The sequence below is a fragment of the Anser anser genome (assembly GCF_964211835.1).
Source record: "Anser anser genome assembly, chromosome: 29".
In the NCBI taxonomy this organism is placed as follows: domain Eukaryota; kingdom Metazoa; phylum Chordata; class Aves; order Anseriformes; family Anatidae; genus Anser; species Anser anser.
In genome coordinates, this window is record NC_139750.1 from 2,903,898 (window position 1) to 2,922,039 (window position 18,142).

Consider the following 18,142-nt stretch of genomic DNA (forward strand, 5'->3'; position numbering starts at 1 on the left):
TTGCTTGATTAGACTCAGAATCTGGAAGAAACCCTGGGCACCCCTCTACTGGTGCATCACAGTGCCCAAGGGCAGGGGGAAGGTCCAGCCCCAGGTGGGGCTTTGAATGCTCCAGCAGTCCCAAGACTCCGGGGAAAGAAATCACGGGCCTCCCCAGAGCTTGGCAGATGATGGAGGTCTCTGAACCAGTGTCTCTCATGTCCTGTCTTCATCCCAAACTGTGCTCTTTTTGCATGGTGCTCACTAAAGCCCGTGTAATAACCATTTCCTACACCGTCTCTTTCAAATACCCAGTGCCCAAAGGGCTGGCACCACTTGTTCTTCATGTCTCCCAGTCTCACTGGGAGATCATACAATCCTAAGATCACAGAATGGTTTCAGTTGGAAGGAACCTTACAGATTACCCAGTTCCAACTCCCTCGTCATGGACAGGGACACCTCCCGCTAGATCAGGTTGCTCACAGCCCTGGCCTTGAACACTTGAACACCTGTTTGCGGGGTGGAGGGCACGAACCACTTCTCTGGACAACCCGCTCCAGGGCCTCGTCACCCTCAGTGTAAGAACTTCTTCCTAAGAGCTAATCCAAACCTACCCTTTTAACTGAAATCCATTGCTCCTTTTCCTGTCACTACACTCCCTGAGAGACTCCCTTTCCAGCTTCCTTGTGGCCCCCCCATTAGGTACTAGAAGGCTGCTGTAGGGTCTCCCCAGACCCTTCTCTTTTCCAGGCTCAACAGCCCCAGCTCTCTCAGTCTGTCTTTATCAGAGAGAGGCTCCAGCCCTATGATCATCCTCGTGGCCCTCCTCTGGACTTGCTCCAACAGGTCCATGTTGTTAAGCCCCTGCATGTTCTGCTTTCAGGTGATTCTTCATGATGTGCAGAGTTATGGCTATAAAAACCTCAGAGACAAACCACGCAAGTTTTATTTCCAGAAAAACAATCACAAGAATTCCAAAATTTTGAGGGCTGAGGGTCGTGCGTGTCTTCCCCCCCACTCTCCCCCCGCTCCCCTCTCTTCTTCCCGTCTTGTAAAACATCACAACAAAACCAAGCATCTTCGGGAACTTTGAAGAAAACTGGGAAATTTTCCCATCCATTTCCCATCCATGTTAAACCAAAACTTGGATTCACTGGAGCAAATCCTGACATTTTGCTCAGTCGTCCAGCTGCTCCAGCTCATCCATGTCATCTGGGTCAAGCCTCTTGATCTCGGTCTCTGAAGAAAGAAAATACATGTCAGTGCCTGCCAAGTACGGCTGCCCAGGAGTTGGCAAAGGCAAAGCACTGCTGCTCTGGGGCTGCTGGCAGCGGCAAACCCTGGGAGCAATGCCCAGGGCTCTCGGCTCTGCCTTCCACAGATGAGGTAAAACAAGCTGTGAGCTCTTCAGCACGTGTCCAGAGGTGGCAGGTTAGAAACCTGCCCGGCTGTTTGCATCAAACCCAGTACAGATACACGTGGGCCCCAGAGCAACAGCGACTACACCACCACACTACCACAGGCCTGCTCCTGCCTGTGCCTTTCACAGCAGGACACGCTGGATTAGAGCTGACACACATTCCAGCCATCTCAGGCCACCTCTGGGATACCGCTTCCTGGCTGAGGGCACGTGCTGACCTCGCTCTGGGCTGAAAAGCTACCCAAACTGCTCAGCATGGCATTTCCACTCTGTGGAGTTCAAGCGATAATCAGACTTTGAGAGAGCACAACAGACACAAACCTGACCGACACATGATAAGGGACGTAGCGATGGGAACCCAAACTGGTCAGTCACACTGACTGACAGAGCTCAGAACGTTTATTCCAGAGAGGTTATCCGACCAAGGACCTCGGCAACCGGGAAACATGGCAAAAGGGGGAAACCAGAAACAAAACACGCGGAGACACAGACCTGACAAAACAAATGAGACAATGACAAGAAACGAACCTCACCACTCACACTAATTGGTGGGCTATCGAGAAACTATGGGTGCTGCTTCCCAGAAGAACAACCTGCACTTTATAACTCGTAACGCTGTGAGCCAGGGGGACCTGGACTGGAAGGGCTGTGGGAACCGGCAGGGCTGTACAAACTCGTGAAGGGGCGTGCGGCAGGAAAGGGAGATGGGAGGAGCAAAGAGGGGGTAAGCAGGAAAGGGTATAGAAGCGGCCAGTTGCATGTGAAATGGGGCTAGTCGGTGTGCTTATTTGGTTTGGCCCCGAGACTGATTGCCACGGTCTGTCTTGTAGTCTTACACCTGCTTAAATCTTTTCCCACTTCCGTCTCTCTGTGCTCTCACACTCAGTCCCTGGTGTGCGTGTGTGTGTGTGTGTGTGTGCACTTAAATCTTTTCCCACTTCTGTCTCTCTGTGCTCTCACACTCAAGCCCCGGTGTGCGTGTGTGTGTGTGTGTGTGTGTGCGCACGTGCATGCATACAGCAAGGAGGACAGCTGCTGGCGAGACCTGCGTGTGAATGAAAAGTGGTGCCAACTCCTGCAGTCAGACAGGGACAAGGCTGCCGCTGGCCTCTGCTGCCACCTACTGCAGCCAGTGCAGGGGCCTCACTGCACATACTGGAGCAAGCGCGGTTCTTCAACTCCCAGCCACTGGGCCGGGGATGGCGTGCATCCAAAAAATCATCTGCTGGGGGGGAACCGGCGTGACTGTGAGTGTGTGTGCGTGTACATGAACTCCAAGTGACAGCTGCTGGGGCAGAGGGGAGCATCGGTACCTTCTACAGACTGTGCGGGCATGGCGTGTGTGTGTGTGTGTATTCAGCTGCAAACTTCAGCCTGGGCCAGCTAGTGACTGTGGGGTCCCTCAGGTCCAGGCCAGGGCACCAGGTGCATGTGTGGGGTCCGTGCGAGTATCAGGCTGGACCAGCCAGCGAGCAGGGGAGCTGTCAGAGGGCAGGGGTCTGGTCAGGGACACTAGGGGAGCAGAGGGGCTCTGATGGTGCTTGCGGACCCACAAACACATGTGTGCCTTTGGACCCTGGAAGTGCATGTGTGTGCTTGCACTAGTGACCATCCCTCTCTGCCAGCCGACGAGGAGAAGGGGATTTGTGTGCGCTTCTGTGTCTGTGTGTCTGTGTCTGCATCTTTGCGTGTGTCTGTGCGTGTTTGTCTCAGGGACACGCGTTCAGTGACACTGCTGACTGAGCCTGAAGTGGGTAAAGTGGCAGATGCATCCCTCAGCCTGGCCAGAGACCCCAGGTGCCCGGGCACCAGGCGGGGCTCCAGCAGCCCGCAAGGACCGTACTGGTCTGTACTGGCCTGTGCTGTGCTTCAGCAGCCAGGCATGGGGGTCCCGGGCCAGAGCGGCTGCAAGAGGGGGCCACACTCCTGACATCCCTTAACGCTTCCCAGTGCACTTCTCATCCACGTGTCCCTTAGCTCTTTGCAGCACCACAGAGCTGGCACAAGGATACTCACGGAAATGCTCCTCTATACTGTGCACGAGGTACGTGCTCTGCCTTTCCACCATGTTGAAGGCAATGCCCTTCTTCCCAAAGCGGCCCGTTCGCCCAATGCGGTGCAGGTAGGTCTCAAAATCCAGCTCTTTTTGCTGATTAACAGGGAGGCTGAAGTTCACCACTATGGTGACCTGTGCCACATCAATCCCTGAAAGACAGAGAGGTTTCTCGCAACCAGGCTCCTACAGCTCTGAAAGCAATCCCCTGCCCCCAGATCGGGGCCAGTCCATTGCCTGAGCACTTGCAGGATAAAGCAGTCAGCCCTGGCTCTGCAGCGCACACAGCAATGACGTGTCAAGGCAACCAAAGACCTAGAGGCCACGGAGCACGGTTCGTGTCACCAGAAACGAAGCAGCATCGTGTGTCCCCTGCCAGCTGATGGGCCATGGGGCAAAGCAAGGGGATTCCCACGCTGCAGACGCTGCGAGGGTGTTGCTTTTCAGGATACGGTACCTCTAGCACAGACGTTCGTGGTGATGAGGACCTTCTCCTTCCCATCGCGGAACCTCTGAATCACATTGGCCCTCTGCACTATGGTCAACTCTGCCGTCAGCATGGCGACCTTGTGCCCGTCCTTGCTCATCTCCACCAACAGCCAGTCCGCACTCCTGCGAGTCTACATGTGTGGGAGAGGCAGGAGGAGCTTTTGCAGCAGCTCTGCTGCTGCTCCTCTCAGTCGCTGCCAATTCTTCACTGGTATGCTTCCCCTAAATCCCCTGCTCCTTTCAGTTGAGACCCTGCTGCTTTTTAACAGGCAGAGCCTCAAAAGAAGACCAAAGTGACACAGACGAGCAGGAAGCCCTTGTCAGGACACAAAGCGCAAACGGCAAGGAAACACAGTATGTTTTCTACGCAACGCTCCCTGTGGAAGCCAGGCAAACGCGATCCCAACCGTCACGAGAGAGGCTGTTAAAACACCTCTTTTAAAGGCTGCACTCGCTGCAAGTCAGAGTGCCCGCGCTTTCACGCTCAGCTCCAGCCAATCTAACGGCAGGCTGTGCCAGAAGGGCCGTCCTTTAAATGCTGTCCACGTGCTTCCCATCCCTCCCTTCCATCTGCTCCCTCCTTTTGATGGTCTCGGCACAAGTACTGAGGCCACGCTGTAAGACGGATCGTTTACATACCACTGACTGCAAGGACACCACCACTCTCCCCCGGCAAGCTAGCTGCTTTACCTGGCAGAATATCATAGCCTGGCCAACGGTGATGCTGCCGTAGATGTTGCACAGGGCCTCGTACTTCTCCTCTCTGTTCCTGCACACAAAGTAGTACTGCCTGATGTTGCTCAGGGTGAGCTCTTCCTGACGGAGCTTTATTATGATGGGGTTGGAGACAATTTGCATTGCAAAATTCCACACCGTTTCCTTGAAGGTTGCGGAGAAAAGCAGCATTTGGCAGCCCCTAGGTAAAGCCCTAGAGCAGAAGAAGGACTTGTTAGCCCTGAGGCATGCTGCAAGGACCCCTGGATCAACAGGCTCTGGAAACAAGGGGATTCCCCCGTCCGGAGAGGGCCATTCCTCAGGAGAGGGCCATTCCTCACGCACCACAGCACAGCGCAGCACTCCAACACGAGTCAGCTCTATGGAAGAGGCCTGTCGAAATAAGCTGTTCTGCATTTGCAGTATTATTATTCCAAAAGGCTAGCTACAAACGGAGGAAAAAACACCCAGTTAACGCTTGGCCTCCTTCTTTGGACCTGCAGACACCGCTCACACACAGCACTTGCACGTGCCAAGGACAGTTCCCCGTATCCCCTGATTCTCTAGCTACGTTTCAAGCCCTGTCATTCACTCTGTAAAGACCTTCATGGCCCGCAGAGTTTTTTAGCCACAATTCAAAGCCATCCATCACCTATGAAAGCGGACGGACAAAGACTTTGAAAAACCTTACATTTCAATAATGGATAAAGCGAGTCTTTTGTGAATGTGCTTTTATCCAGGCCAGCTTTGGTTGTATTCAAAGGAACACCAAATAAAACACGGCTGCTAAAGAGCCATCTCCATCTGAGCTTCAGAGACATTAAGCCCCGTTACGGAGCAAGAACCTGAAGAGTTCCAGCCTGAGGTTTGACTTGCAGTGGCTTGTAACAGGATCTGAGTTACCAACTTCCTGTTTCCTCGGACTGCTGACAATACTTTGAATGCATCCAGTTTGAAAGAACAGCAGCAGAAAGCCTTTGAAACTGGTAAACCCACTCCCTACATCATGCCAAAGAGAGCCCAAGGAAGAACCTTTAGCATGCCTTTAGCAGAGCTCAGCTGTATGGGACACTCCTCTAAGGAGAACTTTTTCCACCTGCATTTCAGCCAGAAGGGATAAACCCAGACCATCTAAAAACAGTTTTCCTTTAAAAAGGAGTAGCTAGCTGCTAGCCACAAGGTGCTTTTCTCCAGCACCGCAAACATATCCAGCTCAGCTGAGCACACGGAGGAGCTGGGAAGGGCTGGGTGTGACACTCATCTCTCTCACTGCCTCTGTCACCAGGAAACTGCAGCTCCCGTCAGCCTGGGCAGTGGGACGCTGAGGGTCCACCACTGACCCTGCCTGGCAGAGCAGCCTGCTGCCCAGAAGTCCTCATTAACCTGCACCACGCCCTGAAGAAAGGCTATTTCAAGCTATTTTGTTTGTGCCGCCTTCAACACAACGCACCGTATCACAGAATATCCCGAATTCAAAACGACCCACCAGGATCATCGAGTCCAACTCCTAGCTCCACACAGGTCCACCCAAACACCAGACCACGTTCCTGAGAGCGTTGTGTACTACTTCCTTAGGATAGCTTCTAGTCCTGCACCCAAGTCATTTATGAAAGCATTAAAGAGCACTGGGAAACATGAAAGAGAACTGGAATCCCAAACCCAGTGATGTATCAGCTCAAGGGAAGTTAAAGTGACCTGAAAATCTTCCTATTCATCTAACGGCTACAGTTTTGAAGAAAGCCACATCCCAGGACTAAGCAGACCAGAGCCTGCCCACGTGCAAGAAAGAGCTCATTCTCACATCAGCAAAAGCCTTCTGCATCAAAGGGATGCTCTTTCCCTGTTTATTCGGCTGGTTTGGTGGCTCATTTGCTCAAAGCTGAGCAAACACGAAAAAGCGGGTAAGGAGGATTTACTTGTCTACGTTCTGATCAGGAGCAAAGCACGGACTGGCCAAGGACATCCAAGGGATGCTGTAGTCAGAGACAATTCCTTTGGCTCCCTGGTTTTGTAGCTTCTTGCATACAAAGTGGTTTTCTTTCTCTCTCTCTCTCTCCCTCTGTCTCTGTCTTTTCCTGTCTCTCTTGCTCTCTTTCCTTCTCTACCCAATGTATCTAAGGGCATCTAGAAACACGGCATTTGACTATGTCTGCTTGTGTCAGGACACAAGCCAACACTGGTATTCACCTCTGAATGCGAATGCTTTGGTACGAGAAGCCCTGATGGTCGATCATTACGTCCGCTTCATCCAGCACAAACAGGCTGATTCTCTTCACATTCACCACTCTCCGTTTGAAACACCAGTCCAGCATCGTCCCAGGAGTCCCGATGACAATCTGCTCCTCCAGCACGGCGCCTGGCAGAACTGCAGGAGGAGAAATCGTATCAGAATACCTCCGTACAAGGAGCAGTACGTTCCTCGGCCACACGCGCCTGGCTGGGAATGAGCAGGGTACTTTCCAGTGAGATACGGACTCAAACTCTGCTATGTTCTGGCTGCTTGAGCATGGTTCCCACCCTGTTGCTTCAGCTTCTGACTGCCTAGCGATGCCTTTGAGGGGGTCATCGCAAAGCGGAGCTCGGGAGCTTAAAATTGCAGGTAGCCATCAAGCAGGGCTGACGCTTCCCTGCGGCCTTGTGGGGTGGAAACCAGCAAAAGGGGTGCCCCACCTCTGAAAGGAGACAGTGCTCACGAGAATGACTCCTTAGAAGGCACGGGAATTCACACACTGTTTCATGTGCCTTCAGAGCTCCGCACAGCTCCTGGGAGTTCACAGCTCTCACAGCATCCCGCTAGTTCCTTACAGGACTGTTACACTGCCCGCAACTCTGCTCAGCACGGCTGGACTCACCTCTGTTTCCCTGGACAGCGTACGTAACCCTGATGTCGGCACAAAACTGCCCCATCTTCTCGATCACATGTCCAATCTGCAGGGCCAGCTCGTAGGTTGGAGCCAAGCAGAGGCACTTAGAGAGGTAAGAGAGCTGTCAGACAAGAGCCACATCTTTTAAAAGTAGACAGCGCCCCTGGCATGGCATGCCCCGTGCAAATGAGAAGGCGTTTCAAAGGAACGGAACGCTCAGCATGCTAAAATCTCACCGCTAAACTCTTTCAAATCTGCAGAGGGATCAGCAACGGCAGTCACATTTGCAGGTTTGGAAGATGGGAATACAGCTGAAGGCAGCTAGGCAGAAAGGACTCGAGGTAACTACCAGGAGAGGTCCTTTCTCTACGGTGAGGGTGACAGAGCACTAGAACAGGCTGCCCAGAGAGGGTGTGGAGTCTCCTTCTTTGGAGACTTCAAAACCCGCCTGGATGCCGTCCTGCGCAGTGTGCTCTAGGTGACCCTGCTCAGCAGGAGGGTTCGGACTAGATGATCTTCAGAGGGCCCTGACAACCTCGCCCATTCTGGGATCCCGTGATTTTTGCTAGGGAAATTTGTTTCCTGAGGCACAGTGCCGCTTGTTTCTGTGTCCAGCTTTCAACTGAGAGTTTAAATTACACAGAATGCTTGAGATTCGAGACTTTTAAGTGCAGTAACCAGCTTGCGTAGGTGATTCTGAACCCAGAGAGGGGACTTGCCTTCACGGGAGCTTTTACGACACCAGAAACTAGCGCAAGTCACAGGAAACAGCTGGAGTCTCCGCACGTGCTTGTCAAAGTTGGCTGGATGCTCCTCAAAATATAAATTCAGGCTATCTACGGCCTGGCTAAATCCACTGCTACCAAGAAAAAGTACCTTCCTTTAGCTGGCAGATCCATCCACTCCTGAGCTTTCTCTCCGACCTGCCTGCCGCAGGGACGCTACCTGGCTGTTTACCATCCCACTACAGCGGCCACAGCCGACAGAAAACCGTAGAGACGGGGACAAAAACAGAGCTCTGTCCACAGACAGCAGCTTGAGGGTGCAGGCAAACCCCTGCCGTATGGGCTTTCCCCTTCCTACATTACCTGCGGGTACCTCTCAGCACCATTAACTCTGCTCAACATCGCCAACACAAAAGCTGCCGTTTTCCCTGTCCCTGACTGGCTCTGTGCAATCAGATTTTGGGGCCTGCAAGGCAAAGGCTGCTTAGTTGGGCGCAAAGGTTTGGCACCCCTGCACCGGCACCCCGACGCCGCGATGCCTCAAGGGAGCCAAGACGGTGGTAGCGCTTTGCTCAGCCGTGCGGCCTTGGTACTCACGGATGTGCCAGCATCATCGGCAGAGCCGTCTCCTGGATTTTGGACGGCCTGTTGAAGCCCATGGTGTAAACCCCCTGCAAGAGCTCCTGCTTCCTGTCCAAAAGCATCAAAAGGCACCATTTCACAGAGAACGGGGAACGGCGCCCACAGGCAACTCCAACGCCCGCCTGCGTCGGGGGCTGCCGCCTACTCACAGGCGCAGCTCTTCAAAGGTTTTCACGGAGTAGAGAGGCGAGTTGGGGTCCTGCTGCAGGATCTCCACGTGATGGCTGGACTCCACGAGGGACGTGTGGATCAGCTTGTTCAGCAAGGAGCTTTCTGCCAAGTCCACTGGAAAAGGGGTGAGCTCGTGACAACCCCAGGTGGTTAGGAAAAGCCTCCCCTCGGGCCCCCCTTCCCACAAACACGGGCTCCTCCAGCCAGACGCCCCCCTACCGACCCCGGCACCCCGACACCGGCGGCTCTTCGCCTAACTCCCGCGTACTCGCCACAACCCACCTCAGTCCCGAGGAACCCGGCCGGAGTTCACGGCAGCCCGGCACCCTGCCCTGGCCTGGGCCCCCGTCTCCCTCACCTGCTGCCGAGGCTCCGGGAGGCGCCGCTCACCCAGCCCGGCCCCGGGGGCGCTGGCCCTGCGGCCTGCGCACAGGCCCCGGGGGACAAGGACCAGCGCTGCCTCGCGGGGCCGGCGGGACCCACCTCTCTCTTCCTCCTCGCTCTCCTCGTCCTCGCTCGCGCAGGCGGGCTCTGCCACGGGAGAAGGAACACGGATGCTCACCTCCACCCCGCAGCTCCGCTCGGGCTGGCCCCGGCGCCCGGGGCCCGGGGCGCGGCCCCGCGAGGGGGCCAGGGCCGAACCTCACCCCGCTGCCGACACGGACGCAGCTCCCGGCGCGGGCCCGCAGACCGCTGCCGGCGGCCAGGCGAGCCGCACGGCCCGCGGCGCCGAGGGCGGAGGTGGCCCCGGCCGGGGGACCGCGGGCGGGGGGGGCTGCCCGGGGACGGGCTGCCCGGGGACGGGCTGCCCGACAGGAGGCTGCCCGGGCCCCGCGCCCGCTCCCGCCGCCGGCCCCCGCCGGCCCCCGCCGAGGCCATCGCGCCCCCGCCGCCGCAGCCCGCGAACCTTCCCGAGGCGCCGCCGAGGGCCGGCTCCCCCCGGGCGCCGAGCCGCCGCCGGCGGGGGCCGCTCTCCCCCGGCGGCCGGCAGGGCGCAAGGCGGCTGCCGGCAGGCCCCGGCCGCGGGGGGCGCGGAGGCGCTCGGGGAACGGCGGCACCGGCACCGACGCGCGGGCGGGGCCGGGCCGGGCCGGGCCCGGGGACCCGCGCGGGGGGCGGGAGGGGCAGGGCCGCCGCACGCGGCCGCCCGAGCCGGTGGACGGGGCGGGGGGCGGCGGGGAGCCCTCCTAGCCCGCGGCGGAGCGGCTAGCGACCCGCTGAGCCGCTCAGACGCACGCGAGTGCGTGGGGCCGGCTGGGACCCACCCGAGGGTCCTGAGGGCGCTGGCGGAGGTGCTCGCCGAGCCGCTTTCCGTCACTGACCCGCAGTCCTGGCTGTCCGGGAGCAGGCTGCACTGACCCGCAGTCCTGGCTGTCCGGGAGCAGGCTGCACTGACCCGCAGTCCTGGCTATCCGGGAGCAGGCTGCACTGACCCGCAGTCCTGGCTATCCGTTTCCCCCAGCATCGTCCTGGAGACGTTCGCTGCTCAAGGCCTGGACAAGTGTCCGCTTCATTGGGTTAAAAGTTGGCTGGGTGGCCAGGCCCAAAGTCACTGATGAATGGAGTTAAATCCAGCTGGATGCCGGTCGCTAGTGGTGTCCCCGGGTGCTCCAGGGTGTGCTCCTCCACTACCACAGCAGGGTGCCCCCGTCTGCGGGCTCTGCTGACTGCCAATGCTGAAGGGAGCCCAGGCTGCTCCGCGTCCCGCTGCAACCTCCCCCTGATCAGGCCCTCTCTGGAAGGACCATGCTGCCTGAATGGGCTCCACGGGCCCTGGGCAAACACAGCTTATCAGAGATGCTTTGGAGTCAAACCTCTCTTCCCTGTCCAGGGGAACTTTGCTCCCGCAGTTAGCTCTGAGCAGCTGCCCGGGGACAAGCACCTGCCTCATCGCGTCCCCTCTGAATGGCCTCATCCTGCTCAGGGACAGGGCTAGCCCATGCTGGGGACGGGGGCGTTGCAGGGACACTGCCTGGGAACAGGGCCTTTGGTGAGACTTGGCTGAGCCCCATCTGGGAATGGAGGGGGAGCTGGAGCCTTGCTGGGGATGGGGCACTGGCACCCGCCACGTGGGAGTCACCTCTGCAGGGAAGGACCCAGGTGTCCAGGAGGGCACGGTGCCCCCAGACAGTGGCAAGGCCAGGACCAGGGGAGGGCTTGTTCCCTTCTGCCGTCTTCTCTGCGGAGGCCATGGCTGGAGACCGGGACCAGTTTGGGGCCTGCAGCAACAGGGAGATGGGCTGGGCTGGAGCTGTGCTCTTCGACCACCCCCAGCAGCTCCCGCAAGCAGAGTCCTCATCCCCTGGTGCCCAACATTCACCAGTGCTCCTCACGGCCAGTGCCTCCCAGTACCCTGATCACCCTCTGGACCTCAGGTTCCCAGTCACCCGGCTGTCCCCATTGCCCATGCCCCCCAGCTGTCCTCCTACCTCCCCAGTGTCCCCTAATGCCAGTGTCCCCAGTGCCTGAAGAAGAGGAGTCAGTCTCAATGTGCCGTTCACTCAAGGGACTGCAGAGGGGTCAGAAACAACTCTGCTTAGAGTCCCTTGATTTGAGGCTGCACCATCTCTGGGAGAGTCCTGGGGAGAAAGCCTGGCCTGCAAGGTGAGGGGCACTGGGAGACGGGGAGATCTGGCTTTAGGGGCTGTTGGAGGATGGTTTCCTGCTGGGGGACTCACTGCAGGGTGTCTGACCGCCCCCTTGCCACCCCCTGATGCCTGGATCTGTCCCCGTGGAGCCGCCCCGTGCAGGAAGCTGGCCTGGTGCCACAGAAGGTGGCCGGGTGAGTGGCGGAGGTGTGGGTCAGTCTCTGCCAGCGGTGGGCTCATTGCCAGGGCTGGTGCCTGCCAAGCCCGGCTTTGCCCCTGGGCTCTCGGGGCGGGGTCAATGGGAAGTCCTGCAAGAGATAAATCTTGCCCCTCACTTTCTCCAGCCCCATCCAGGACTGCGTAGACCACGGAGGAAAATGACGATCGCCATGCTCAGCACAGCCCTGCTCCTCGCCATGCTACGCCTCCCAGCAGATGCTCTGGTGAGCCCCAGCGCTATGGGGACGGGTTCAAGGCTGCGGGCGGGTCTTGGGGAGGAGACCCCACTGACCGGGGGACATTGCGCCCTCCCTGACACCTAGACTTTGGTGAAACCTCCATGAAGTGTCCAGGTGACCCCTCCGCTCCTGGTCAGGTGTGTGGGACACCAGAAGAGTCTGGAGATCCCTCTCCAGAGACATCTGGGGACTCCTCACAAGCCCAGCCCCCCGACGCCTTTGGTCCCCACCAAGGTGTCCCTTTCCCTGGATCTTCCCCATGTCCTGTCTAGGCTCCCCAGCGCCGTACCTGTCATCTCTCCCAATGCCTTTCTTTCATTCTTTCCCCTCAGTCCTTTGCCTGTCGGCTAATCCTGTCCATTGCTGTGGTGTCCCCTTCCTTTCACCACCGCTTCCAAATACCCCCGCAGCAGTCCTCCCAGTCCCCTCGTTTTGGTCCACCTCAAGCCTCTTCCTTCAGCCCACACCAATCACGTCACTTGAAGTCTCCACATTCGCTCTATTTGAATTCCTTATCCCCTGACTTGCGTCCCACACGGTCCCGTAACTTCAACACCCCCAGACCAGTAGTCCCTTGGGGTTCCCTCTGTTTGAATCCCCTCAGTGCCCTGTCTTTTGGTCCCCACATCCTTGGGGACCCCCACCCGAGGTCCCTGCATCAACAGCTATTCCAGATGAAGCTGGGGAGCAATGGGTCTGTGGGGAGCAGAAGGTATTTTCCCTCTCGGACCAAGGGGAAGCCATGGGGTAGGGGTGACTGGGGACACCTGTGCCCCCTTCACCCTTCCACATCAAGCTCCAATCCAGACTGACCCCCTCATTCTCCTTTCCTAGTTCCTGAAAGATTCTGAGTTTGCGGCAAGTGGCGGCTTTGATCTGGAAGTGAGTATCGGGGTGGACTTGGGCTGGAGCCAGTCTCAGGAACCGCAGGGCCATTTGGCTCCCCCGTGCCCTGCCGTCACCTGCTGGGTCTGAATACATCCCGGTGCCCACTGAGGTCTCATGGTCCAATCAGGCCCAGTCAGCACGGCTTTATGAAAGGCAAGTCCTGCTTGACAAAGCTGATCTCCTTCTACGGCAAGGTGTCACGCTCAGTGGACAAGGGAAAGGCCGTGGATATGGTCTACCTAGACTTCAGTAAGGCTTTTGACACCGTTTCCCCCAGCATTGTCCTGGAGACGTTCGCTGCTCAAGGCCTGGACAAGTGTCTGCTTCATTGGGTTAAAAGCTGGCTGGGTGGCCAGGCCCAAAGTCACTGATGAATGGAGTTAAATCCAGCTGGATCCCGGTCACTAGTGGTGTCCCCCAGGGCTCAGTACTGGGGCCGCTTCTCTTCAATATCTTTCTCAATGGTCTGCCTGAGCAGATCGAGCGCACCCTCAGTAAGTTGCAGACAACACCAAGTTAGGTGCGAGTGTTGATCTGCGCGAGGGTAGGAGGGCTCTGCAGTCCGTGCCTCTGAGAAAGCACATTTAAGAAAGGAAAGACAAAACCGCTGCTCATCAGCAGCTGTGACACAGAGGAGTGAGAAACAGCCCTGTAGACACCAAGTTCAGTGAAGAAGGAGGGCAGGAGGTTCTCCAGGCGCCGGGGCCGAAATTCCCCTGCGCCCCGTGGAGAGGCCCCTGGGGGAGCAGGCTGTCCCTCTGCAGCCCATGGTGTACCACAGAGGAGCAGATCTCCGTGCTGCAGCCTGGGAGGGAGCCCATGATGGATCTGACCTGAAGGAGGCTGTGGCCTGTGGAGAACCCCAGCCGGAGCAGGCCCCAGGCCAGACCTGCAGCCCGTGGAGAGAAGCCTCTGCAGGAGCAGGGGATCTGGGGGGAGCTGCCACCCATGGGGTCCCGTGCTGGAGCAGTTTGCTCCTGACGGATGGATCCCATGGTACGGACCCATACTTGGAGCAGAGAGGCGTCATCCCCACCAGGTCTCTGAGAAGATCAGAGGAAGAAGCAGGGAACCGGAGCACACCCCCAGACCCCAACATATGCCCAGCAGGACTCGGCTCTCTTGGGGTCCATACGGCACCCAGAGCCCCTTGCCTAGCGTGTAGCTACCCTGGGATGCCCATAGACCTCCAGAACCCTGCCCAGTCCTATGGGGATCCTGGGGGTCTGTATGGCATCAGAACCCCTGCCTGCACTGCATGCTAACCCTCTGGGTCCATCCAGCCCCCCTGAGCATAAGGCACAGGGACGGTTCTGTCCAGCCACAAAGTTCAACAAGGCCAAGTGCAAGGTCCTGCATCTGGGCTGGGGCAGTCCCAGGGACAAACACAGGCCGGGTAAGACCGGATCGAGAACAGCCCTGAGGAGAAGGACCTGGGGGTGTTGGTTGATGAGAAGCTTGACATGAGCCAGCAACGTGCACCTGCAGCTGCAAAAGCCAACCGTGCCCTGGGCTGCATCAAAAGCAGCGTAGCCAGCAGGGCAAGGGAGGCGATTCTCCCCCTCTGCTCTGCTCTGCTCTGCTCTGCTCTGGTGAGACCCCACCTGGAGCCCTGCGTTCAGCTCTGGGGCCCCCAGCACCAGAAGGACATGGACCTATTAGAACGAGTCTAGAGGAGGGCCACAAAGATGATCAAAGGGCTGGAGCACCTCTCCTATGAAGACAGGCTGAGGGAGCTGGGGTTGTCCAGCGTGGAGAAGAGAAGGCTCCGGGGATACCTCATTGCGGCCTTTCAGTACTTAAAGGGGGCGTGCAGAAAAGCTGGGGGGGGACTCTCTTTCAGGGAGTGTAGTGATAGGACAAGGGGGAAAGGCTTTAAACTAAAAGAGGGTAGTTTAGATTAGATATTCAGAAGAAATTCTTCATGCTGAGGGTGGTGAGGCACTGGCGCAGGTTGCCCAGAGAAGTGGTGGATGCCTCATCCCTGGAAGTGTTCAAGGCCAGGTTGGATGGGGCTTTGGGCAACCTGGTCTGGTGGGAGGTGTCCCAGCCCATGGCAGGGGGCTTGAAACTAGATGATCTTTAAGGTTCCCTGCAACCCAAACCATTCTATGATTCCATGATCCCGGGACAGATCGTGGCTAATGCCCTCTATTGCCCCCAGCCATACCCAAGTTCTACCCAGCCCAGAGGCCTCTGGGGTTCCCTGGAGTAAAGGATCCTTTGTGGGGCCAGGGACACGCCAGTGCTTGCTCACCTAGACAGAGAGAGCTGCAGCCAGGCGTTTCTCACGCACTGCTGCCACCAACTCAACGGGCATGGGCTGGAGAGCCCTCTTCCCTCACAGAAGCTTCAGCTGCAGCAGGAGAGAGACCATGAGACCTCAGTGGGCACCGGGATGTATTCAGACCCAGCAGGTGATCCACAACTTACTGAGGGTGCGCTCGATCTGCTCATGCAGACCATTGAGAAAGATATTGAAGAGAAGCGGCCCCAGTACTGAGCCCTGGGGGACACCACTAGTGACCGGGATCCAGCTGGATTTAACTCCATTCATCAGTGACTTTGGGCCTGGCCACCCAGCCAGCTTTTAACCCAATGAAGCAGACACTTGTCCAGGCCTTGAGCAGCGAACGTCTCCAGGACAATGCTGGGGGAAACGGTGTCAAAAGCCTTACTGAAGTCTAGGTAGACCATATCCACGGCCTTTCCCTTGTCCACTGAGCGTGACACCTTGCCGTAGAAGGAGATCAGCTTTGTCAAGCAGGACTTGCCTTTCATAAAGCCGTGCTGACTGGGCCTGATTGGACCATGAGACCTCAGTGGGCACCGGGATGTATTCAGACCCAGCAGGTGACGGCAGGGCACGGGGGAGCCAAATGGCCCTGCGGTTCCTGAGACTGGCTCCAGCCCAAGTCCACCCCGATACTCACTTCCAGATCAAAGCCGCCACTTGCCGCAAACTCAGAATCTTTCAGGAACTAGGAAAGGAGAATGAGGGGGTCAGTCTGGATTGGAGCTTGATGTGGAAGGGTGAAGGGGGCACAGGTGTCCCCAGTCACCCCTACCCCATGGCTTCCCCTTGGTCCGAGAGGGAAAATACCTTCTGCTCCCCACAGACCCATTGCTCCCCAGCTTCATCTGGAATAGCTGTTGATGCAGGGACCTCGGGTGGGGGTCCCCAAGGATGTGGGGACCAAAAGACAGGGCACTGAGGGGATTCAAACAGAGGGAACCCCAAGGGACTACTGGTCTGGGGGTGTTGAAGTTACGGGACCGTGTGGGACGCAAGTCAGGGGATAAGGAATTCAAATAGAGCGAATGTGGAGACTTCAAGTGACGTGATTGGTGTGGGCTGAAGGAAGAGGCTTGAGGTGGACCAAAACGAGGGGACTGGGAGGACTGCTGCGGGGGTATTTGGAAGCGGTGGTGAAAGGAAGGGGACACCACAGCAATGGACAGGATTAGCCGACAGGCAAAGGACTGAGGGGAAAGAATGAAAGAAAGGCATTGGGAGAGATGACAGGTACGGCGCTGGGGAGCCTAGACAGGACATGGGGAAGATCCAGGGAAAGGGACACCTTGGTGGGGACCAAAGGCGTCGGGGGGCTGGGCTTGTGAGGAGTCCCCAGATGTCTCTGGAGAGGGATCTCCAGACTCTTCTGGTGTCCCACACACCTGACCAGGAGCGGAGGGGTCACCTGGACACTTCATGGAGGTTTCACCAAAGTCTAGGTGTCAGGGAGGGCGCAATGTCCCCCGGTCAGTGGGGTCTCCTCCCCAAGACCCGCCCGCAGCCTTGAACCCGTCCCCATAGCGCTGGGGCTCACCAGAGCATCTGCTGGGAGGCGTAGCATGGCGAGGAGCAGGGCTGTGCTGAGCATGGCGATCGTCATTTTCCTCCGTGGTCTACGCAGTCCTGGATGGGGCTGGAGAAAGTGAGGGGCAAGATTTATCTCTTGCAGGACTTCCCATTGACCCCGCCCCGAGAGCCCAGGGGCAAAGCCGGGCTTGGCAGGCACCAGCCCTGGCAATGAGCCCACCGCTGGCAGAGACTGACCCACACCTCCGCCACTCACCCGGCCACCTTCTGTGGCACCAGGCCAGCTTCCTGCACGGGGCGGCTCCACGGGGACAGATCCAGGCATCAGGGGGTGGCAAGGGGGCGGTCAGACACCCTGCAGTGAGTCCCCCAGCAGGAAACCATCCTCCAACAGCCCCTAAAGCCAGATCTCCCCGTCTCCCAGTGCCCCTCACCTTGCAGGCCAGGCTTTCTCCCCAGGACTCTCCCAGAGATGGTGCAGCCTCAAATCAAGGGACTCTAAGCAGAGTTGTTTCTGACCCCTCTGCAGTCCCTTGAGTGAACGGCACATTGAGACTGACTCCTCTTCTTCAGGCACTGGGGACACTGGCATTAGGGGACACTGGGGAGGTAGGAGGACAGCTGGGGGGCATGGGCAATGGGGACAGCCGGGTGACTGGGAACCTGAGGTCCAGAGGGTGATCAGGGTACTGGGAGGCACTGGCCGTGAGGAGCACTGGTGAATGTTGGGCACCAGGGGATGAGGACTCTGCTTGCGGGAGCTGCTGGGGGTGGTCGAAGAGCACAGCTCCAGCCCAGCCCATCTCCCTGTTGCTGCAGGCCCCAAACTGGTCCCGGTCTCCAGCCATGGCCTCCGCAGAGAAGACGGCAGAAGGGAACAAGCCCTCCCCTGGTCCTGGCCTTGCCACTGTCTGGGGGCACCGTGCCCTCCTGGACACCTGGGTCCTTCCCTGCAGAGGTGACTCCCACGTGGCGGGTGCCAGTGCCCCATCCCCAGCAAGGCTCCAGCTCCCCCTCCATTCCCAGATGGGGCTCAGCCAAGTCTCACCAAAGGCCCTGTTCCCAGGCAGTGTCCCTGCAACGCCCCCGTCCCCAGCATGGGCTAGCCCTGTCCCTGAGCAGGATGAGGCCATTCAGAGGGGACGCGATGAGGCAGGTGCTTGTCCCCGGGCAGCTGCTCAGAGCTAACTGCGGGAGCAAAGTTCCCCTGGACAGGGAAGAGAGGTTTGACTCCAAAGCATCTCTGATAAGCTGTGTTTGCCCAGGGCCCGTGGAGCCCATTCAGGCAGCATGGTCCTTCCAGAGAGGGCCTGATCAGGGGGAGGTTG

The 18,142-nt window shown here is 58.0% G+C and overlaps 1 protein-coding gene across 4 annotated transcripts; it reads right to left on the minus strand.

Moving 5' to 3' along the window:
- Positions 1-893: 893 nt before the first annotated feature.
- On the minus strand, positions 894-9,938 carry LOC310887812 (ATP-dependent RNA helicase DDX25-like). Of its 4 annotated transcripts, none has more exons than XM_083813985.1 (12): positions 9,705-9,938; positions 9,541-9,588; positions 9,036-9,171; positions 8,842-8,934; positions 8,608-8,710; positions 7,508-7,640; positions 6,843-7,020; positions 4,632-4,869; positions 3,910-4,072; positions 3,416-3,604; positions 1,721-1,891; positions 894-1,218 (listed from the first exon to the last, which is right to left on the minus strand). In XM_083813985.1, the coding sequence occupies exons 1-11, from the start codon at positions 9,934-9,936 to the stop codon at positions 1,767-1,769; spliced, it is 1,638 nt and encodes a 545-aa protein (XP_083670111.1). In that variant the 5' UTR covers positions 9,937-9,938; the 3' UTR covers positions 894-1,218; positions 1,721-1,766. The 4 variants fall into 4 exon arrangements, with proteins under 4 accessions (XP_083670111.1, XP_083670112.1, XP_083670113.1 ...); XM_083813986.1 differs by having other exon boundaries at positions 897-1,218; positions 7,508-7,622; XM_083813987.1 differs by lacking the exon at positions 1,721-1,891 and having other exon boundaries at positions 907-1,218.
- Positions 9,939-18,142: the final 8,204 nt, after the last annotated feature.